The sequence below is a fragment of the Pongo abelii genome, chromosome 1, assembly GCF_028885655.2.
Source record: "Pongo abelii isolate AG06213 chromosome 1, NHGRI_mPonAbe1-v2.0_pri, whole genome shotgun sequence".
Taxonomy (NCBI): domain Eukaryota; kingdom Metazoa; phylum Chordata; class Mammalia; order Primates; family Hominidae; genus Pongo; species Pongo abelii.
The window spans coordinates 4621747-4646409 of NC_071985.2; the positions used below are offsets into that span (position 1 = coordinate 4621747).

Genomic DNA, 24663 nt, shown 5'->3' on the forward strand with positions numbered 1-24663 from the left:
ACCCTGGCCTCCCAAAATGCTGGGATTACAGGTGTGAGCCACTGTGCCCAGCCTATTATTTTATTTTATGAGACAGAGTCTCATTCTGTCACCATGCTGGAGTACAGTGGCGTAATCATAGCTCACTGTAAACTTGACACAGTAACCTCAAATTTCTGGGGTCAAGTGATTCTCCTAACTCAGCCTCCTGCGTAGCTGGGACTACAGGCATAAGCCACTGTGCCTGGCCTCTACCAGGACTTGTTATCCCCAAACTTGCCCTTGTCCATTTCTCAACTGGTTCAGAACCCATAGAGGAAAAGCTGGTGACTGGGATTTCTGAAACTGCCAACAAGGACAGAAGCATGCCGGTTTCATGAGTAGCAGAGACTCAATCTTCCCTGCTTCTCAATAAGACTCTGGGAAAGTGGCAGTGAGTGAGAGAGGACTGGGTTAATGTGTACTCCCGGTGGGGCTTGCTGAAACCTCGGTATTATTAGGCCTTACAATCTAGCTCAGGATGTCCAATCCAAAAATTCCACATAAACTGCAGAACCATCTGACTTTAAGGGACTACGTGGACCAGGACAATAAAACTGTCAGCAACAACCGTGCTTTACTGAAGACATGAGTATTCTGACTGGTTCAGACTGGATCGTGTATCTGCCAATCCTCAACTAATAACTGTAACCAAGGAAACGTGGGTTTGTAGTTAGACCATATACGTCACATGAAATTAACAATATTACTACAGAATACGGAGGAATAGTTTCCCCAAGGGAATAAACGTGAAGTGGATAAAAAGAAGTAAGTATTTTCCAGGCATCTTGAGGTCAGGATCCACATACTATAGTTCCTTATATCCTACACAGTGCCTGGGATGTTGCCATGACTATGATGCTAAAGCATATTCTGAATCACTGATACTTTTTTAACTTATTGAATGATTTTTATGCAGTTAATTATGTAGTTATGTACCACTTTTTCCCTTCTTATATTCAGCTACCTTCATTTTGTCATGAGTTTGAAAAGCTATCCAATACAAAGAAGGTATTTTTGAAATGCATATAATAGGAGAGCCCTGTGGATTGAAAAACCAAGGTCAAATCTCAATGCTATCTTTTAGTAGCTTTGCAGTTTTTCCAAATTGTTTAACCCATCCATGCTTATGTTTCCACATCTATAAAGACTTACATTTGTGTGGTTATTATAAAAATTAAGAAAGAATTTATATTAAAGCACAAACGTAGACACAGCGTGTGCTCAAACAGTGGTTGCTCTTACTTTTACTGTTTGTTCTTCAGTATTTCTTTGGCAGTATATTTGAGAATAGCTTTGTTGGTGAATGAAAGTTGTATGGAAACCATAATACAGATAATCTATTTGTGGCTAATTAAAAGTTGAAACTAAATACTCTTTAAAAGCATAATTACCTATTCAGTACTGCATTACTTACCTAACTCTATAGTACCACAGAAAGCAAGTATGAGAACTTTCCACAAATAAATAGCGTTCTTCTTCATCCTAAAAGAAAATGCAAAAGAAATTGTGATATATTAACATTAAATCGAATGCAAATATGGATGTAGGCATAAAAGTCACAGAGGAAGTAAGTTACTTATCTAAGATCAGAGGAAGAAGAATAAATTTCAGAATAGAATTTAAGTATATATTTAAATATTTATATATTGCCATCTTTATCATTTTTATTACATTTGTCTTCCTCACTGAAATACAACTCAAATAATTTTCTCATTCAGTGGGGTAATTTTGCACCCCAGGGACTTTTGGCAATGCCTAGAGATGCTTTTGGTTGTTACAACTGAGTGCTTTTCAAAAGTCAGATGTGCCCTGGCGCAGTGGCTCACACCTGTAATCCCAGCACTTTGGGAGGCCGAGGCGGGTGGATCACCTGAGGTGAGAAGTTCGAGACCAGCCTGACCAACATGGTGAAACCCCATCTCTGCTCAAAATACATTAGCTGGGCATGGTGGAGCATGCCTGTAATCCCAGCTACTTGGGAGGCTGAGGCAGAAGAATCACTTGAACCTACGAGGCGGAGGATGCGGTGAGCCTAGATTGCACCATTGCACTCCAGCCTAGGCAATAAGAGCGAAATTCCATCTCAAGGGAAAAAAAACAAAAAACAAAAAACAAAATGAAAAGGAGTCCCTTACTTCCTCATAAATCGTTTTTTTTTTTTCTTGAGACGAAGTTTGGCTCTTGTCCTCCAGGCTGGAGTACAATGGTGCGATCTTGGCTCACTGCAACCTCCGCCTCCCGGGCTCGAGTGATTCTCCTGCCTCAGCCTCCTGAGTAGCTGGGATTACAGGTGCCTGCCACCATGCCCGGCTAATTTTTGTATTTTTAGCAGAGACGGGGTTTCCCTATGTTGGCCAGGTTGGTCTTGAACTTCTGACCTCAGGTGATCTGCCCGCCTCCCAAAGTGCCGGGATTACAGGTGTGAGCCACCGCGCCCGGCATGAATTGTGTTCTTGAAACTGGCAAATACTCATAGACTCAAAGAGACAAATTCAAATATGTTTCACATCATAAGGATTGAAAAATGAATAAATATTCATCTGGCCTCTCCCACATCGCTCTGTCTACTTGTGCCTTGACAATAAAGCTTTTTAATTAAAGAGAAGTCACAAGCCTCAAAGTAAAGGCAGGACTGGTGACATGGTATCTGTAGAACTGCAGCTTCAGGCACACTTGTGTGGGAACATCAGCTGTGCGGTATGTAGCCAGTATTTTGTTACTAATTACTAAAATGCCAGTGTCTTAAAACGCTTTACTTTGGGTGTTTTTGGTAAACTAGAGAGGTTCAACCTCATTCTAATTCATTTGCATTCTCATGTTTTCTTCAGTTGAAGAAAATGCAGTGGAGTAAAAATAAATCTGCTAGAAATTAGTCTTAATCCTAGCGTTGTCACAGGAGTGTATGACAGGAGACCCACTCATCTGAGAGTCCTGTTATCATTAAGGTGGTGGCTATGAACTTCAACATACTTAGTAATAAAAAGACTGAGATAAAAATTGTATATAATTTTATAATTTAGAATTTAACATGAGATATATCTAAAAATTGACATACAATAACTTTAAAATAGGGCTTGTTTATAGTTAACAATTAATACTATTTAAAACAGGTTAAATTAGATTGAAAAGCTCAAAAGAAAGGCAAAATAAAATGTAACAGGATAACAGGATGATTATTCAAGATTTAATAACATATCATTAAAATCAACTTACTGGGCCGGTAACAATTGGTTTTATAGCATGAACACCAGGTGAGGAACAACGCAATACTGTCGTGGGTGAGCTAGTGTTTAAAAAGATGAGAAAGAATAATTATAGCTGCATATGATATTAATAAAATTCCCTTACTATTTTTTAAGCCTAAAAACTTCAATTGTATGCTGATAAGAGATATTTTTAAATATTTGCAATATTTTACTTCTATACTATATTCGACCTGATTTTGTCTTGCTTTTCACATCTACTTAATGAAAGAAAATTTATATTAAATCACAGCCTTGAATCTGAATGTTCACATTATATGAATGAATTAAAAAAATACACATACATTGATATTCATGGCATAAATCTTACCTTTTATTTAGCACAAAACAAGTTTCTGGCACACTCCACTCAGTAAATAATGTTCCTTCATACTCTAACTTAATCTAAAAAAGAAAACAAGAGTTCGAACAAAAAATATGATTCAAAATTTTCACCTCAGGGTTCAGTTGTAGGATTCAATTTTCTGGGTCCTAATTATTTAAAGAAAGAATAACTAAAATTCAATTCCCTTTAAATTGTACAAACTAATGTGACAAAGAAAAGGTAACTTAACCCATCTGGGACACTGAAGCAGTCATTCCAAAAAACTGTAAACTTTTAATTTTATTTACTTCAGCAATAATCCATTGGCCGGGTGCAGTGGCTCATACCTGTAATCCTAGCACTTCGGGAGGCCGAGGCAGGTGGATCACCTGAGGTCAGGAGTTTGAGACCAGCCTGGCCAACATGGTGAAACCCTGTCTCTACTAAAAATACAAAAATTAGCTGGGCATGGTGGCACGCGCCTGTAATCCCTGCTACTCAGGAGGCTGAAGCAGGATAGAATCACTTGAACCTGGGAGGCAGTGGTTGCAGTGAGCCGACATCACGTCATTGTACTCCAGCCTGGGAGACAAGAGTGAAACTCCATCTCAAAAAAAAGAAAAGAAAAGAAATAATCTATTAAGTATCTAAGAAGGGACTGACACTCTGCTAGGTTCTGGGGATTAAAAAAAAAGACGAATGAGAAATGATCCTTCGCTTAAAAACAAGTCACTTTTAATTCTGAGATCCTATTATTTACACATTACTGACTATTAACATAACTTTCATCTTTTTCTTATTTATAAAGCTACTTTTTTCCCTGCCTCTCTATTCTTTCATTTAGAAATTCTTTCCCCTCCTGAAGTATACCAATTCACTTTCTAACATTGTCAGTCTTAGTTTCAGCACTGATCCTCTTCTTCAGCCAGAGTTGGAACTCAATTTTACCTTCTAATATTTGTGACACAAAATTATACACACATACATAATATATGAAGAGTGCTTTGGTGTCTTAACTCGGAAAATGGAGATTATAACAGGTGGTAAACCGTTTCATAGATTTGATATTATAAGATAGTGTATAAAAAGAATAAAGAGAAAAATTCATGAGAAGATACAACATAACTTTAAAATATAATAAGCAAAATTTGATAGAACCGCTAGAAGAAATTTCAAAAGCCATAAATATAGTGGTAGAAAAAAAAATACATTTTTTTCAAACTAAATAAACTTGGGGAGGGGAGGGAAAGGTAGTCAAAGACTTAAAAAATATAATTAGTAAGTTTATGATATATATGTTAAAACTATATACATTCTTAAAGTTTTTTCTTTTTACTTTTCTTTAATAGAGACAGGATCTCACTATGTTGACCAGGCTTGTCTCAAACTCGTGGCCTCAAGCAGTCCTCCTACCTCAGCCTCCCAAAGTGCTGGGATTACAGGCATAAGCCACTGTACCCAGCCCCTAAAATTAAGCAATATAAAATATATACATCATTTGCAAGCTCACATAGAACAATTACCAAAACTGACCACATTTACAAGGAAAGTTGTAACCAATCTTGAAGAATTACTATCACATATACAATGCCCTTCGATATTAGTGAAATAAAATTAGAATTTCTCATAAAGTTAGCCAGAAAAAAATCCTAAGATATTTGGAGTCTTTAAAAAAACAAACAAACAAAAAAACTGTACTTCTAAATGATTCATAAGCAAAAGTCATAAAGTATAAAATGTTTATGAATAAACAGTAAAAGCATTTAATATTATAAAAATTTGTGGTATGGCCGGGCGTGGTGGCTCACTCCTGTAATCCCAGCACTTTGGGAGGCTGAGGCAGGCGGATCACGAGGTCAGGAGATCGAGACCATCCTGGCCAACATGGTGAAACCCCATCTCTACTAAAAATATAAAAATTAGCTGGGCGTGGTGGTGCGCACCTGTAATCCCAGCTACTCAGGAGGCTGAGGCAGGAGAATCGCTTCAACCAGGGAATCGGAGGTTGCAGTAAGCTGAGATCGCGCCACTGCACTCCAGTCTGGCGACAGAGCGAGACTCCATCTCAAAAAAAAAAAAAATTGTGGCCAGGTGCGGTGGCTCACGCCTGTAATCCCAGCAGTTTGGGAGGCCAAGGCAGGTTGATCACTTGAGGCCAGGAGTTCGAGACCAGCCTGGCCAACATGGTGAAACCCTGTCTCTACTAAAAATAAGAAAATTGGCCAGGCATGGTGGCACATGCCTGTAATCTCAGCTACTCAGGAGGCTGAGGCAGGGGAATCACTTGAACCCAGGAGGAGGAGGTTGCAGTGAGCCGAGATCATACCACTGCACTCCAGCCTGGGCAACAGAGTGAGACAAAAAAAAAAAGTCTTTAGATAAAATAATTTGAAAGTGAATAAACTCTGTTTTCAGTGTAAGATGATAATAAAAGGACAATAGAGAAAATCCCCCCAAATAAAAGGAAGGATATAAGAAAGAGAAAAAATAGAAATTTATAAAACAAATGAAAGGGCATTGGGAAGGGGCTTTGGGGATGTAGTTTCTAAAATCTATTTAAATTTCCTAATAAACACAGAAAGAACAATTAGGATAGTCCCCAAAAACACTGGACAACAATCAACAATAAAACTCACTTAAGCCCAGGAGTTCAAGACCAGCCTGGGCAACATAGGGAGAACCCTCTCTATAAAAACTTTAAAAATTAGCTGGGTGTGGTGGCACACACCTGTAGTCCCAGCTACTTGGGAGGCTGAGGTGGGAGGATCGCTTGAGTCCAGGAGTTAAAGGCTGCAGTGAGCTGTGACTGCATCACTTCACTCTAGCCTGGATGACAAAGCAAGACCAAGACCCTGACTCCAAAAAAAAAAAAAAAGAAGAAGAAGAAGAAAAAAAGGGAATTAAAACATGATTAAGTGATTTAAGAGTAAGCAACAAATATGAAAGATAGGCACAGAAAATCCAATATACATATATCCAGAGATCCTGAAGAAGAAAACCAAAATGTTTGGAACAGAGCAATAACAGTAAATATAATCAAAGAACAATAATCTTCTTATAGTAATATTCTATAATTAAAGAATAATACATGAAATTGAAAAATTGGAATGAACATAGAATAAGATCATTGAAAACAGAATAAAATCATTGACTAAAAAATATGGGAGAGAATGAAAAAGGAAAGTAGAATAAGATCATTGCCTGGTTGTTAAGCAGTAAGCTGAGTGCAGTGGCTCACACCTATAATCCCAGCACTTTGGAAGCTGAGGTGGGCAGAACATGAGATCACGAGTTCGAGACCACCCTGGCCAACATGGTAAAAACCCCGTCTCTACTAAAAATACAAAAAAATTAGCCAGGCTTGGTGATGGGCGCCTGTAATCCCAGCTACTCAGGAGGCTCAGGCAAGAGAACTGCTTGAACCTGGGAGTCGGAGGTTGCAGTGAGCCGAGATCACGCCATTGCACTGCAGTCTGGGCGACAGGGCGGGACTCCATCTCAAAAACAAAAAAAAGCAAAAAAAAGAAAGAAACCAGGCAGCAAAAGAGTAAATAAAAGAGCAGGGCACCAAAGATGTTTGAAAGGTATAAGCACAAAGGTAACCACTAAAACAAAAATACAAACCTTTCTAAATATAGAAAGATAATTTTTTAAAAGAAAAGAATCCAGCAGAGAAAGAAACAGTAAATATAACACACCTAAGATAAACTAATATGAGAATTGAGACCAAAGATATGTTATATAATTAAATGTGAATGGGCTTAACTCACACAGCAAGACCCAATACATGCTGTTCAAAAGAAATACCAGAAGAAAAAAGTGACCCAGAAAGACTAAAGTAACGAGAGAAGACCTCGGTGACTTTGGGTTTGCCAACAACTTCTTAGATACATCACAAAAAGCACAAATCAAAAAAAAAGGTTGATAAATTGGACTTCATTAAAATTAAAAACTTCTGCTCTGTAAAAGACATTGTTAAGAGAATGAAAGACAAGCAACAGACTGGGAGAAAATATTTGCAAAGTTACTCATATCTGATAAAAGATTGGTATCAGAATACACAAAAAAACTCTTAAAATTCAACAATAAGGAAACGAAAACCCATCTTTAAAAATGGGCAAAAGATCTGAACAGGCACCTCACCAAAGATAATATACAGGTGACAAAGATATGAAAAGACTCTCCACATCGTATGTCATTAGGGAACTGCAAATTAAAGCAATGAGATACCACAACACACCTACTGGAATCGCAAAAATCCAAAACACTAACAATGCCAAATGCTGGTGAAGATGTGGAGCAACAGCACTGTCATTCATTGCTGGTGACAATGTAAAACGGTACAGCCATCTTGGAGGACAGTTTGGCAATTTCTTACAAAACTAAACATACTCCTACCATATATCTAGCAATTGCACTTTTGGTATTTACCCAAATGAGGTCCACACGAAAACCTGCTCATGAATGTTTGCAGCAGCTTTACCTATAATTGCCCAAACTGGGAAGCAACTGGGATATCTTTCACTAGGTGAATGGATAAACTATGGTACATCCAGACAATAGAGTATTACTCAGTGCTAAAATGAAATGAGCTATCAAGCCATGAAAAAGCATGGAGGAAACTTAAATGTGTATTGTTAAGTGAAAGAAGCCAATCTGAAAAGGCTACATACTGTTTGATTCCCACTAAATGACATTCTGGAAAAGGCAAAACTACGGAGACAGTTAAAAGATCAGTGTTGTAAGGGCTGGGGAGAGGGAGGATTGAAAAGGCAGAGCAGAGAGAATTTTTAGGGCAGTGAAACTATTCTGTGTGATACTATAATGGTAGAAACATGTCATTAAACATTTGTCCATGCTCACAGAATGTACAACACAAAGGGTGAACACTAATGTAAATTACAGAATCTAGTCAATAATGATGTATCAATATTGGCTCATCAATTGTAAGAAATGTAGCACACTAATGCAAGATGTTAGTAATGGGGCAAACTGGGGAGGTTTTATGGGATCTTTCTATACTGTTTGCCCATTTTTCTATGAACCTAAAACTGCTCTAAAAATAAAGTCTATTAACTCTTAAAAAAATTTTTTTACAAGCCGTGGGCAAAGGTATACCAGGAAAATGGTCCTGTCAAAAAAAAAATCAATATAAAAGCAGGAATTGTGACTCTGATATTAGATAAGGTAGAATTCAAACCAAAACGTATTCAAGATGCAGAACAATGAGAACTCTCCTCTGCTGCTGGTGGGAATGCAAATGGTACACCTACTTCAGACAACAGTTGTGGGCCAGGTACAGTGGCTCATGCCTGTAATCCCAGCATTTTCAGAGGCCGAGATGGGAGGACTGCTTGAGCTCAGGAGTTTGAGACCAGCCAGGGCAACATAGTAAGACCCTGTCTCTACTAAAAATAAAATAAAATTAGCTGGGTGTGGTGGTACATGCCTGCAGTCCCAGCTACTCAGGAGGCTGAGGCGGAAGGATCACTTGAGTCCAGGAGTTTGAGGTTGCAGTGAGCCATGATCGTGCCACACACACCACCCTAGGCAACAGAGTAACAGTCTGCCTCAGAAAAGAAAAGAAAAAGAAGAAAACTGTTTGTAGTTTCTTATTTGCTGTAAACATATCATTGCCTTCTAACACAGTAATCCCATTCCTAGGTATTTAACCAAAATAAAAATATATGTCCCTACATATGTACATGAAGGTCCACAGCAGTTTCATCTGAAATAGCTCTAAGTTGGAAATAACCCAAATGGCCATCAACAAGAGAATGGACAAATGGTGGCATAAGAATGCAAAGGAATACTCAGCAGTGAAAAGGAATGAAGTTCTCATACATGCAACATTATGGACGAATCTGAAACCACTAGGCCAAGCGAAAGAAAACTGACCCCAAAAGGCTATATATGGTATGGTTTCATTTCTATGACTATCTAGAAAATGCAAAACTATAAGATCAGGAAATAGACTCGTGGCTGCCAATGGCTGAGATGAGGAAGGTAAAGCATAACTGCAAAGGGAAGGATGAAACTTTTTGGGGTGAGGTAAATGTTGTATATCTTCATTATTACGGTGATAATGCAATTGTATGCATTGCCAAAGGTCATCAAACTATATGCTTAAAAGGAGTAAATTTCATTGTATGTAATTACCTCAATTAATTTGCCTTTTACAAAAGCAACTAACGAAATATATAATCATAATGTATAAACCTTATCTGGATCTTGATTTACATAAACAAACAGAAAATGACATTTATATGACAATTGGTCATTTGAATACTGACTAGATATCTGATGACATTAAGGAGTGATTATTAATTTTTAGGTGTGCTAATTAGTATTGCGGTTATGGTTTTTTAAACAACTTTGAGATATAATTCATTCAAAGTGTACAATTCAATGGTTTTTAGTATCTTCATATAGTTCTGCAACTATTACTGTAATCAATTTTAGAACATATTCAACACTCCACAAAAAAAACTGCCACACTCCTCGAAGGTTACCACCCCAGCCCTATCTCCCAGCCCTAGGCAGGCACTAACTTACTTTCTGTCTCTATACATTTGCCTATTCTGGACATTTCATGCGAATGAAATCATACAACATGTGGTCCTTTGTGAAAGGTTTCTTGCACTTAACATAATGTTTTCAAGGCTTTTCTATATTGTAGCACATAAAAGTACTTCATTCATTTTTATTGACAAGTAATCTTCCATTATATAAACATACTACATTTTATTTATCCTTTCATTAGTTGATGAACATTTGCATTGTTTGCACTTGGGGGCTATTATGAATAATGCTTCTGTGAACATTCATGTACTAGTTTTTGTGTGGATATTATATTTTCATTTCTCTTGGATGTAAAACTGGAAGTGCAATCTGCAGAACATATTGGTAACACTATGTTTAACCGTTTGAAGAGCTACCAGGCTGTTTTCTAAAGTGCCTGCACCATTTGACATTTGACAGCAATATAAGAGTTCCCATTTCTCTACATCCCCACGAACACTTGTTATTATCTGTCTTTTTGATTATAGACATCTGAGCGGGTGTGAAGTAGTATCTTATTATGGTTTTGATTTCCATTTCCCTGATGGGGATGTGCTTATTGGCCATTTGGATATCTTCTTTGGAGAAATGACAATTCAGATCCTTTGCCCATTTAAGAAACTGGGTTGTATTTTTATTACCAAATTATATCAATAGTAGTTATTTACATATCTAAAAACAAGTCCATAATAAGATATATGACTCACAGAATTTCTCTCCTATCCTGTGAATTGTCTTCACTTTCTTGATGATGTCCTTAGAAGCACAAAAGACTTTAATTTTGATGATGTCCAATTTATCTATTTTTTCTTTTGTTGCTTGTGCTTTTGAGCAACCATTGCCTAATCCAAGGTCACGGATTTTCCCTTATGTTTTATTCTATAAGTTTTACAGTTTTAGCTCTTATATTTAGGTCTTTGATCCATTCAGAGTTATAATTTTGGATGTGGTCTGAGGTTGGGGTCCACATTCATTTTTTTCATGTAGATATCTAGTTGTTTCAGTACCATTCTTTTTCCATTAAATTCTCTTGGCATCATTATCAAAAATCAACTGACTGTAAATATGAAGTTTTATTTCTGAACTCTCAATTTCTATCTCATTGATGTATATTCCTATCCTATGTCAGTACCACACTGTCTCAATTACTGCAGCTTTGTAGTAAGCTCAGTATTCAAATGACCAATTGTTGTATAAATGTCCAGAACTGTGAGTCCTTCCACTTTTTCTGTTTCAAGACTGTTTCGTCTATTCTGGTACTCTTGAATTTCCATTTACAATTTACTATGAATTGCCATAAGAAATTGTTAAAATAATTTATTAGTTCTAATAGTTTTTTGTTAGATTCCTTGGGCTTTCTATATAAAGGATCATGTCATCTGCAAATAGAAATAGTTTATCTTTCCCTTTCCAAAGTGGATGTCTTTTAGTTCATTTTCTTGCATTATTGCCCTGGCTGTGGTCATTTTTTAAATGAGTCTTATCATTTAAAGGTACACACTGAAATATGTATGGATGAAAGGATATGTCTGGCATAGTTTCAAAATAATTCAGGAGGGAAGAAAGTGGGTGATAAAGTCAATGAAACAAGAATGGTCATGAGCTGTAATACTGGAGCTGAGTAATGGATATATACGGACTTAATCTCCATACTTTTATGTATGTCTAAATTATACTAATTTCTATATTTTATGTATATTTAAATGTTTTACTAATAAAAGTTTCAAAGATGTAAGTTCAAAACAGAGAACAAATTCTGTGAAATTACCAAGCTTACATATAAACCTCCCCAATGATTAACTTAAATGTAGTCAAGTCCCTGCAGAAAGTTCCCACTATGCTTACCAACTTCATGTTTAAGTGACTTGGTATTATTTAAACAGAAAACAGATACACTGTTTCAATTTACATAGAGTGGAGAAGGATTTTTTTAGACATGCTTTTCATCAAGAAGAGTCATGGAAAATCTCTGGTCTTCTGTACATTCAATATTTCCTTTCTCTCTCTCTCTTTTAGAGACAGGGTCTCATTGTGTCACTCAGGCTGGAGTGCAGTGACATGATCATAGCTCACTGCAGCCTCTCCCTGCCAGGCTCAAGCAATTCTCCCACCTCAGCCGCCCAAGTAGCTGGGACTATAGGCATGCACCACCATGCCCTGCTATTTTATTATTATTTGTAGAGACGGGGCCTCGCCATGTTGCCCAGGCTAGTCTCAAACTCCTGAGCTCAAGCGATCCACCTGCCTTGGCCTCCCAAAGTGCTGGGATTACAGGCATGAGCCACAATATCAGGCCCCTTCCTTTCTCTTAATATCACTTTCAAGGAAGCTGCAGTATCACTGGTTTTGTAATATTACTCACTTGCCCTTTATCTACCTTTCTTGCTGATAATCAAACTCTAGGGTCCAATTTGCATTTCTAAAATGACATAACTGTTTTGGCAGTCATTTATGAATTAAAGATGGACCATTTCTGCCACCTACATAAAAATAATAAAGGAAAATCGAGATTGAAAAGGTGATTCTTAAAAAGACCAATAAGGCCGGGCACGGTGGCTCATGCCTGTAATCCCAGCACTTTGGGAGGCCGAGGCGGGCGGATCACGAGGTCAGGAGATCGAGACCATCCTGGCTAACATGGTAAAACCCCGTCTTTACTAAAAATACAAAAAATTAGCGGGGTGTGGTGGCACACACCTGTAGTCCCAGCTTCTCGGGAGGCTGAGGCAGAAGAATCGCTTGAACCTGGGAGGCAGAGGTTGCAGTGAGCCGAGATAGCACACTGCACTGCAGCCTGGGTGACAGAGCGAGACTTTGTTGCAAAGAAAAAAGAAAAAAGAAAACAATAAAATGGTCCAATACATGGCAAAACTGTCCAGGAGAGGAAGATAAAGTGCCCAGATAAATTCTATTAGAGACATAAAATAGCTAAAAATAGAGATTGAAATGGTAAGCAAAGATTATAAAGAAATGAATAGCAATAAATTTGAAAACAAAATTGTAAAAGAAAATATATATTACATAGATTCCTCTTGCCTGGTTTTGAATATTATAAAGTTTATACAGAATGTGTTCTTTTCTGTATGGCTACTTTCACACACTATAGTGAGATTCATCCATATTGTTTTGTGTTGACATGTAGACACAATGCACTTATTTTCATTGCCGTATAGTATTCCATTATGTGAATACACAGAAACGCATTTATCCCTCTATACTACTGATTGACATGCTACTGGGTTGTTTCTAGTTTGGAGTTCTTAGGAATAATGCTGTCGTAACCATTCCTACATAGGTCTTCTGGTGCTGGATGTATACCTAGGAGTCAAACTAGTGTGTCACAGGATACGTTTATATTCAACACTATTGGATAATAGCAAACAGGTTTTCAAAGTGGTTATACCAACCTGCATTCCTTCTAGTAGTGTATTAGAGTTCCTATTGCTTTACATTCTTACCACCCCTTGTTATCTTCAGTCTTTTTAATTTTAGGCATTCTGATTGGTTTGTAATTACATCTCCCTGTAATTTTAATTCATACTACACTAATTTTTCATAAGTTTACTGGTCATTTGTACATCCTTTTTTGTGAAATAACCCCTTAGGTCTTTTCCTCCTTTCTTTTTTATACTTTAGAAAAATTTCAACAACATTGAAGTGATGTGCTTCTTAAAGATTTAGTAGAATTCCCATACGAAACCATCTGGGCCTGGTTCAAATTATAAATATTTATTTATTTATAAAGGGAGCACAACACTGATAGAAAACACAACAGAAATTGTTGAATTACTTAGTAAAAATTAACTAAAGACTCCTGATTCTAATTTACGGGTGATACCACACAGTGCTAGGAATTGATTTTTGTGTATTGTATTCTCAGCCATGATCATTCATTTCTACATAACTCTAGGCTATCCCTAGATTGCAGGAGCTGGAAACCAGGAACCCTCAAGGGTTCTGAATGATATTTACATTCTGAAAATCAGATGTGGACTGGAACTTGTAAAAAAGAGGAAGCCATTCTTCTTCCTCAAGCAGTGGTACCAAAAGTCCAGGCTTCAGAGATAGGTGGTTTTGGGGAAGGCCTCTATCCTATCTTTCCATTGAGCACCATCCCCCACTAGGTACCGGGAGAGACTTATGACATGGGCATCAATTTTCTCCAGGTCCTGATCTCTGGTGGCAACTGCAGCTTTTTGACTATTGATAAACCTAAAAATTAGTGGGGGTTTCCAAGACCCTGGCTTTCCTAGCCCTCCCAACAGTTTGGTGAGCACCTAATTTCCTGTGGCAAATAAATTTCTGCTTGAAATATCTAGAGTGGTTACGGCTGTCCTCTGACCCCTGACTGCTACACGCTCCCTTAAAGGCAAGGATAATATGACAAGTATTTAACAAGTTGTACAGTACAGACACTGACAGTTCCAAGTGAATACCAGGCAGCATGCTATCCAAGTGTGTACCAGCTGGATTCTGCCTGCCTTAGAGGGCATCTGGAAATACGGAAGAGTGTCTCAGGTTACAGAATCCCTGAGGATTGTCACTGCCACTTAATGTTTGGGAACCAGGGAAGCAAGACGTTCTGCAAAGCAAAGGATAGTTCCATACAATGAAAACTTTTCCTGCTCAAAATTTCAGTGGCATCCCCACTGAGATACACTGTTGTGGAGCAAACTCATGTATGAATATTGATAGAAGAATCTTATATAAAATATTAACAATAGTCCCTGAGAGCATATTGAAATACCACACTGGTACTGTGTGGGGTTTTTCCAAAATCCAAGGATGATACAATATAAGTGAATATATTAACACGATTCACTATGATAACAAGTCTGAGAAAACTCATAAAACTTTTTTCTGTAGACTGTGAAAAGGCATTTCACAATTCACTATAAATATCACTTATAGTGACTATTTTTACCATATTCAATAAATTAGGAACCAATGAATATTTAGTTAATTTAATGAAATGTATCTCTCTCTGCCCAAAAGGGAGCATCTGTTTAACTGGGAGATGTTAGAAGAAATCTACTAAAGTTAGGAAGAAGATAATGAGATCAACTCTGGAGGGCTACATCATTCTTCATGAATTGGAAGATTCAATATCATAATGATACCAGTTACTATCATAACAATGTCAGTTCTCCCCAAGTGCAATCCCAATCAAAATCTCAGCAGATTTTTGTTTGTGAAAATTAACATCCCTATTCTAAAATTTATCTAAAAACGCAAATAGCCAAAGAAGTCTTGTGGAAGAACAAACTGGATGTTCACAGGACCAGATACAAAGACTCATTAGAAAGCTAGAGCAGTTGAGAGAATGTAGAATTGGCACCAAATAAGAGAGTTCACAAATCAACTCATCTACATATGGAACAAAGAAGGTGACATGAGAAATGTAATAGCAGAACAGTGAGTTGTTTAATAGATTCTGGTTCACTATGTGAACAAAGTAATGTGAATGCCTAGTGTGCTATATACAAGGTAGACTCTAGATGGATTTATGACCTATATTTTAAAGGTAAAAATATAAGAAATATAAAATAAAATTATAAAAAAATTTCAGTTCAGGGTAAGCAAAGATTTTTATTAAATAAGAGCTCTGGATGGGCGCAGTGGCTCAGGCCTGTAATCCCAGCACTTTGGGAGGCCGAGGCGGGTGAATCACGAGGTCAGGAGTTCGAGACCAGCCTGGCCAATATGGTGAAATCCCGTCTCTACTAAAAATACAAAAATTAGCTGGGCATGGTAGTGCACGCCTGTAGTCCCAGCTACTCAGGAGGCTGAGGCAGAAGAATCGCTTGAACCTGGGAGGCGGAGGTTGCAGTGAGCCAAGATTGTGCCACTGCACTCCAGCCTGGGTGACAGAGTGAGACTCCGTCTGGAAAAAAAAAAAAAAAAAAAAAAAGAGCCCCCAAAAGTTTAAATCATAAGGCAAATGAAGGGAGAGATTTGGCTCATCAAAATTCAGCTTTTCTTTTTTTTCAGTGAAGTATCCATAAACAAAGTTAACAGAAACTTGAGATAACTGAATCTTTGAAACCAACATTTAATTAATTTTTACAATGCAATGTAGATAGCACTGTGTTAATGAATAAGAAAAAGGCAGAAAATTAAATGAAAAATAGGCAAAGGGTATGAACAGGTAATAGAAGAAGCCTGCATAATATGCGAAGAGATGCTCAAAATCACTAGTCATCAAAGAAACTGAAAATAACAACAGCAATAGCTATCACTGGATAATAATGAGATTGGTAAAAAATAGGAAATTTAATAACATCAAATTTTGGTGAAGATGTACATTGAGTGAGAATATAAATTGTAACTGCCATTCTGGAAACAATCTTGCGGAACTTCGTTAAATTAAGTGTATTTCCCATGGCCAGGCAACTCTATTTGGCTACATATTGCAGGAGAATGATTGCATAGATACACAGATACATAAAAGGACTTGTAGAGGACACTCATTCCAGTATTGTTTGTGATGGTAGGAAGCTATATGTCCAGCAATAGGGGTATATAAAATATAATTGATTTACACTAGTAATTAGGCAGATAAGAAGAAATGAAGTAGAAAGTGTTGAATAAGAAAAGTAATATAGAGAATGAGGTCTATAGTTTGGGTGACCATACATCCTGATTTGTCTAGACAGTTCTAATTTATACCTGTTGTACAATTATTAACAGCACTCTCATTCTCATGGCTTCAGGCAATATACTGAATGGTTATCCTACCTATCTAATAACATCACATTGTGAATAGTAAATCATGGAAACACTCAAAACAACACTATTTTTGCTACATGCAAATTTAAGGACATGGATTAAGGAGGGGATCTATGTTAGGGTAATACACGGGATGAAAGAAATGAAACAGAAGAGTGACAATGACTGTAAAACTCAATATGATTAACTCTGCTCTCTGCTCTAAAGTTCAAAAAATTTAATATTTAACTATAGTTTATTAAAAATTCAACACTTACAGTACTTCTGGTACTAAAAATGCGATAGTTTGGGCTGTTAGTGGAATACCTGTGGAGGAAGAGGCCAAGTATGAATATTAAAACTAATTTATTCTTCAAATATGAGGATTCTCTACATGGTCAGGGCATAGCTGGGTAGCCAGGAGCTTCACCTTTCTGCCTCATTCCCTTCCTTGACAGCAAGTCAGGGCTAAAATTGGGGCTATCAGTGACCTCTACCCACATCTCTAGATGTGTTAGGGTTTGCTCAGTATCTAAAGACAATAAAATAAGATGAGAAGTTAATACTCTTTGCCTGTTTTTTTTTTTTGGTAGGATGAAAACTGGCTCTAACTCCTTCACTTATAAAGAGTTAAAATAAGAATAATAAAGATTGGAGTTTTAAAAACGCAGTATTTCTCTTTTTTTTTTTTTGAGACAGGGTCTTGCTCTGGAGTACAGTGCAGTGATCTTGGCTTACTGCAGCCTTGACCTCCCAGGCTCAAGTGATCCTCTTGCCTCAGCCTCCTGAATAGCTGGGACTACAGGCGCATGCCACCACGCCCAGCTAATTTTTGTATTTTTTAGTAGAGACAGGGTTTTGCCATGTTGCCGCAATGGAGGGTTCTTAATTCCTGTCTATCTGATTCATCTAACACAGCACTGTCCAATATAATACAAGCCACCTCCTATTAATTAAAAATGTTCAAGTAGCTACTTTAAAAGCACAAGAAGAAATGGGTGAAATTAATTTTAATAATTAATTTTTAGCTTTTAATTAAAACTAAACTTAAAATTGTTAATTTTAAGTTTCATTCAACATGTAATCAGTATAAAATAATTATTAGTGAGATATTTTACATTCTTTTTTCAGACTAAGTCTTTGAAATCTGGTGTGTACATTACACTTACAACACATCTCAATTTGGGCTGTATTTCAAGTACTCAAAAGGCACATGTAGCTGGTGACTATCATAAATCATCACCCTACAACTCCTTCGCCTTCCATTTGCTTCAAGAATCTATTCCATGTCTACAATGCATACCTAATTGCAATTGAAATTGCTCCATCCCTAAAGTTTTAAATCAGAGGCCTTTTTTCTGTATGTAGAGGAAGAGTTGCTAGGATATCATTATGCAATTCCCTTATCAGAATTATGCAAGCCTTAATAGCACTCTGAATTATTTTTAACAGAAATCAGTCACCTTTAAAATGTAACACATTTTCTGTATATACAGATCGAATTTAAAAAGTTCATGTATTTTACATATGCCTATAAATAAAAATGAAATCTATTGTCATCAAAGGCTTTTTTTGAAGTGTGAACCACCTCACACTTCTTATGAATCTAAGATCCCTTTCATTACAGAGAGAAAAATAAAAGTGGCAAATTTTGTACTTTAATTTACAATGTTAAATTATGTAATTTAATAAGATCTGGTAGTGAAAGGATGAAATGACGTTTCCTGGCAGGACTTTTCTCCTCACCTGCTCCCTCAACAGCTTCTCACTCCTACTGGGGCTGAGGACAGGCTAGGGAGAGAACAGTAGCTCAAAGAGTCACGTTTAATTTATTAATTTAGTCCCAGATAACAATGATAATGCCTTTTCATCCTTGCTTTATTAATTATGTCTAATATTTAATGTATTCTTGTTGGAAACGGATCTAAGAGGCCCATAGGTGTGTGGGGTGTGCAGATGGAGATGTGCTATTTTTTAATGAAAAGGGCACTATCATCTCACTCTTGGACCACAATGATCCTCTCCTCCGGCAAAAGAAGGCTGCACAAGGTGACAGGAATGTAAGAATTCACAGGGCCCGGGGTGCGATGGCTTATGGCTCAGAGCTCATGGTCTGTAATTACAGTACTTTGGGAGGCCCAGGCAGGAGGACCACTTAAGGCCAGGAGTTCGAGACCAGCCTGGGCAATATTGTGAGACCCTGTCTCTACCAATTTTTTTTTTTTTTTTAATTTAGCCAAGCGTGGTGGCGCGTGCCTGTTGTCTCAGCTATTTAGGAGGCGGAGGTGCGAGGAGCGCTTGGGCCCAGGAGTTTCAGGCTTCAGGGAGCTATGATGGCGCCACTGCACTGCAGCCTGGGCAACGGAGCAAGAGGCCGTTTCTAAAACAAACAGACAACCCCCGCTCTAAAAAAACAAAAAAGTAAGATTTCATTGGGGCTCAGATGTTCTGAGGACAGCAGCAGGAAGGTACCGCGACCTTACTGCAGGAACTGGTTCAGGGTAGCAAAGTGCTAACTGCGTCCCCTCTCGCTCATGGAAAACTCTCGGGTGGGACCGGCGGGACACTGCTGCTGGTGTTGGGGAGCCGGGAGACGAGGCGGTGGTCGGCCAGGGCGAGCGGTCCCGGGGCGCATGGGGTGGAGAGCAGGGCCCTCCCGCCTGCCCCGCCGGGGGTAATCCCCGCCTAGTCGGTCCCCTGCGACTGGCGTCTCTCTACCTCCAAACGGCCGACCCACAGCAGCTCAGCCACAACAGCAGCACGGCCACTTCCCGGGCTGACATGGCGCCTGCTCCGCCTCCGCCCAACCGCCTCGGCCGCTCCCGTCCAGGGCTCGCGCATTCCCGGGGAACGTCGGCCCGGCGGGCGGCTGCAGGCGCCTGGGTCCCGGCGCCTCTGGACAGGGCTGGCCGGGCCTGAGGACCAGCGAGGGAGAAGTGTGCGCGTGCGCGCCGCTACCTGGGCTCCCTAGAGGCCTGAATGTAGCCGGAGTGCGAACCTGCACACCAGATTTTAGGAAAGGCAGAACCAGGCTTTCCAGCAGTGAGATAGCAAAAACACTTCGAAAAATCCGAGTTGCCAATTAAAAAAAAAAAAGAAAGAAAGAAGGAAGAAAGGAAGGAAAAAGAAAAATCCAATTTGCCAGAAAGAACGTGAAACTTTTAAGGTAGTGTGTCTTTTAGCCCAAATCTTCATGTGACTGGTATAGACACTGCAATAACAAATACATATCTGGCAATGCTTTCCAGGGAGCAGGCACGCCATAAGTGATTTTTGTTGTTTTGTTTTTGAGACAGAGTCACACTCTGTCCCCCAGGCTGGAGTGCAGTGGCGAGATCTGGCTTGGCTCACTGCACCCTCCACCTCCCGCGTTCAAGCGATTCTTCTGCTTCAGCCTCCAGAGTAGCTGGGATTACAGGTGTGCGCCACAAGACCCTGCTAATTTTTGTATTTTGAGTAGAGACGGGGTTTCACCATGTTGCCCAGGCTGGTCTCGAACTCCTGGCCTCAAGTGATCCACCCGCCTCAGCCTCCCAAAGTGCTGGGATTACAGGCGTGAGCCACCACACCTGGCCAGGCACAGCATAAGTGATTTTTATTTACTTAATTTATTTATTTATTGCAGGAGACTGGAGTTTTATTATTACTCAAATCAGTCTCCCCAAGCAATTGGGGAGCAGAGTTTTTAAGGATAACTTGGTGGGCTGGCGGAAGCCAGTGAGCCAGGAGTGCTGATTGGTCAGGGATGAAATCATAGGGAGTAGAAGCTGTCTTCTTGTGCTGAGTCACTTCCTGGGTGGGGCCACAAGATCAGATGAGCCAGTTTACTGATCTGGGTGGTGCCAGCTGATCCATCAAGTGCAGGGTCTGCAAAATCTCTCAAGCACTGATCTTAGGCGCGGTTTAGGGCGAGTCAGAATCTTGTATCCTCCAGCTGGATGACTCCTAAACCTGATTTCAAATCTTGTGGTTAATGTTAGTCCTACAAAGGCAATCTAGTCTCCAGGCAAGGAGGAGGTCTGCTTTGGGAAAGGGCTGTTACCGTCTTTATGTAAACTATAAACTAAGTTTTCTCCCAAAGTTAGTTCAGCCTATGCCCAGGAATGCACAAGGACAGCTTTGAGGTTAGAAGCAAGATGCAGTCCGTTAAGTTAGATTTCTTTCACTGTCTCAATTGTAATTTTGCAAAGATGGTTTCAATCCTTCCCTTTGGGTAGGCTATGAAGATGGGAAAAGGCCATTGATCGCTCTGGCTTCTTCCTGCTGACAGGGGACGTAATGGGAATGGGAGCGAACCCCAAGGTGAGAAGAGTGGAATCGCTTTGCAACTGTCTGAGCGACTCATGCAGGCCTAGTTGAGTTTCCAAGGCTTGCATGGCAAACACATTAGTACTCTCATCTCTAGTTTTACTACAGTGTTTAAGTGAACAGCCTGCTATAAGGTAAATAATGAGTCCTAGGATGAGGAGTACAATTCCCAATTTTAAAAGCAAAGATTTGAAAGCATTAGTCTGGGGACTTCTAACCCACAAATAATTTAGTGCGTAGTCTAAACTGCAAAAAAAAACCTCAAGACCAGCTAACAACAGTATACTATAGTTCTTCTTTTGAAGCATAATTTTTCTCTCTCCAGTCCCCATTTTTATTCAAAACAAACCATGATAGAACAGATTTGTTTACAAAATAAACTTTAGTCTTACTGTACTTGGCCTGGTTATTTGCATAAAGTGCAGCAAGAATAATTATTTTTCACTTAGGCTTTTTTCATTGGCTCTGATAGAACTCTGTTCCATGAAGAATCTCAGCTAAGACTTTTTAAAAGCCAAGCCCAGGCTGGGCGCGGTGGCTCATGCCTGTAATCCCAGCACTTTGGGAGACTGAAGTGGGTGGATCACGAGGTCAGGAGATCAAGACTGTCCTGGCCAACAAGGTGAAACCCCATCTTTACTAAAAATACAAAAATTAGCTGGGCATGGTGACGCATGCCTGTAATCCCAGCTACTCAGGAGGCTGAGGCAGGAGAATTGCTTGAACCTGGGAGGCGGAGGTTGCAGTGAGCCGAGATTGAGCCACTGAACTCCAGCCTGGCGACAGAACTAGACTCTGTCTCAAAAAAAAAGAAAAAAAAAAAAAAAAAAGCTGAGCCCAGTCTCAAATACCTATGAGTTGGTATTTGAAAATTCCTTTCCTCTTGAAGTCCCAAGATAACTTGGAGTTCCTGGGCCTGTTAAAAAGTGACATTCTTTACTTACCACAGGTCAGGAACCTTGTACAGGGACTCTGTGTGGACAAGGTATGAGGCCAGATTCCCCAATGGGCTTTAATTGGCTCTATAAGTCAACTTTGATTCTTTAAAGGAAGCATGCCATTCCAGTCAAAGCCTTGGTAAAATAACCAATTTCTCCAATTGTGTTCTGTTACAAAAGAAAACAGATTCTTACTGCACTTATGCAATTAACTCTACTGCCATAAATTGAGAATATTCACAAATAGTTTTCAAATTCTGGAGAAATCAGGTAGAGAGGAACAAATATGCTCTAAATTTTGTTCACAGGAGTATATTTTACTCACTTGTTAGAAGTTGCAAATAGCTCTAAAGAAAGAAGTTCTCTCAACTCTGAAAACAAAAGGTTTAGTAATGTTTAACACATTAGCTCTCCATGAGAGTCCTATAAGTTTGGTTTTTTTCCTCCATTCCAATAGCACAATTTTTAAAGTTATCTGAGACCTGCACTCAGAGTCCTATATCTGACATATAAACTGCCTTTTGAAAAAGACCAAAGCAAGACAAAATGTCTGTGGATGGCAAAAGCCTACACCCACTATTAAAGCCACAATTGACTAGGAATTTTGGTTACTTCTGTGGCATACAACAATTTTACATAACCATTATAATTATTAATAATGTACACTAAATTATAACATTATAGAAATTTCCCATAATTTTGGAACACATACCAATAACATATTTATACAAATACAGTCCCAAAGAAAACCAAACACCATTCCCTCTTCTATTTGAAAGGTTTTTTCTATTCTAATGTCAGTCTCCCAGAGTTATTAATCAGAAACCTGCATTTAAGAGCACCTGTTAAATTTTCTAGCCGATTATAAAATCATCTTTTAAAGAGGACCAAAGTGAGACAACAGTTGTCTGTGGATGACGAAAATATTTTAGGGCAGCCACTGTTAAAGGCACAATTGACAAAGACATTTACCTCTGTGGCACACAGTCATTTAACATAATAATTATAATTATTACTGATAACATATCCTAAGTCATATTAGAATTATAGCAGTTTTACATAATTTTGGAACATATACCAATAACACATTTACACAAACATAGACCAAAGAAAGCTGAACACCATTTTATATTTGACAATGCTTCCTGTATGATTTTTGTACCAAATAAGCCAAATGTCGTTTTTGGACTTTAGAGGACTTAATATCTAAAATATTAAGTTAGAAAGAGACATAATTTATAATTTGATTTTGGAAAGTCTGTCAAATATCAAAGGTTTAAAACACTGGATATCACAAAATAGAATCCCAGGTCACCATAAGTCATTCATTTGGCCAAAATGATGACTCCAAAACAATTTAAAGAAAAAGAAAAACCTTTACTGTGATAGAGATGACTTACCTTTCCAAAGAAGATCCAATGAAGATAGCATGAGGCCAACTGAATCTGTCTCTTCTCTCTCTCCTCCTTTTTTTTCCCCTGCCATTTATCCAAAGGAGAAAACAAAACCCTTTCATTATCTTTTAACGTTACATAAAAATCATCTTCAAAAGAGAAAACCAAATTTCATGTGCATCTTTAATGTTAAAGCTAGTTTTTTAAATAAAGTTTTATATATCTATCCAGTTTTAATTACTTTGACCATAAGGTAAGATTTTCATAAACTTTATAGAATGCTTTACAATTTTCCATCAAACAGCAGATCAGTTTTCTAAGAAAACCCTGTTATTTGGACACAGGGGCCCAGACTCTGGCCCCACATCGGTATGATTTTAATGTTTTAACCTACAGAAAAAAGCTAAATAATTTATTTCAGCTCTTAGCCAACTGGTTTATACCCACAGAATTTTTTTTTAGATTCACCCTTTACAAACCTTTTTCACTTTGCTTAAACCTTCCATTTTGTTCCGTTACTGTGTTAGGGTAAGACAATCTTTAAAACCCTCTGAACTACACAAAATTACATTCCCTTTAACAAAAGCCATATTCCTATGCCTTCTTACAATCTTTTACCAAAAAACACCTTCCTCACACACCTTGTATGTAAAACTGTTTCTCCAGTAATCTCAATTTCATGTCACAGTGTTAACTCTTAGCAACTTTCATTTTAGTGAAAAACCTGATAAGTAAGTGAGTTAATACTAGGGGTGGAGCCTAGGACACCAGACAGAAGTGAAGATAAGGCCTGACTGTTTTCAGCATAACTAGGGGCATGGCTGTCCATGTGTCCCCAAGCCTTATCTATAACCTAATGCTCCAAAGTAGGTAAATCAAACGATTTTCAAAAGTCAAAGGAACAGTCTGACTTTAATGCATTTAGCAAATCTGATATCTGATCTTAATTTAGACCAAATGTCTATATTTTCATGACATTTTATTTTACCAATAATCTTTAAAACTGTCTTTATTTCCAAAAGATTACTAAAGTCATGTGAATAAAAAGGCAATAAAATTTCTGTTTTTCTGACAAACTATGTGATGTAAGCGCTCATTTTTCTAAGGCAATTAATCAGAGCTCTTTTATATATAAACCTCACACACCAGACAGAAGATTCAGCACT

The 24663-nt window shown here is 38.3% G+C and overlaps 1 protein-coding gene across 7 annotated transcripts in view; it reads right to left on the reverse strand.

Annotated features, from left to right (window-relative positions):
* CATSPERE (catsper channel auxiliary subunit epsilon) overlaps nucleotides 1-24663 on the reverse strand; it is a 193760-nt gene that overhangs the window by 165112 nt on the left and 3985 nt on the right. For 2 of the 7 annotated variants that reach the window (XM_054550090.2, XM_054550087.2), the window contains exons 2-5: nucleotides 23504-23581; nucleotides 3595-3668; nucleotides 3235-3304; nucleotides 1436-1503 (exon numbers count right to left, since the gene is read on the reverse strand). Coding sequence is in view for 5 of the 7 variants with exons in the window: in XM_054550070.2 (XP_054406045.1) it covers nucleotides 1436-1503; nucleotides 3235-3304; nucleotides 3595-3668; nucleotides 19576-19698 (335 nt within the window). In the remaining 2 variants the exon portion in view is untranslated. Of the gene's footprint in view, nucleotides 1-1435; nucleotides 1504-3234; nucleotides 3305-3594; nucleotides 3669-17135; nucleotides 17185-19575; nucleotides 19798-23503; nucleotides 23582-24663 lie in introns of those variants that run through there. The other 5 variants (XM_054550070.2, XM_054550074.2, XM_054550079.2 and 2 more) reach the window with 4 other exon arrangements.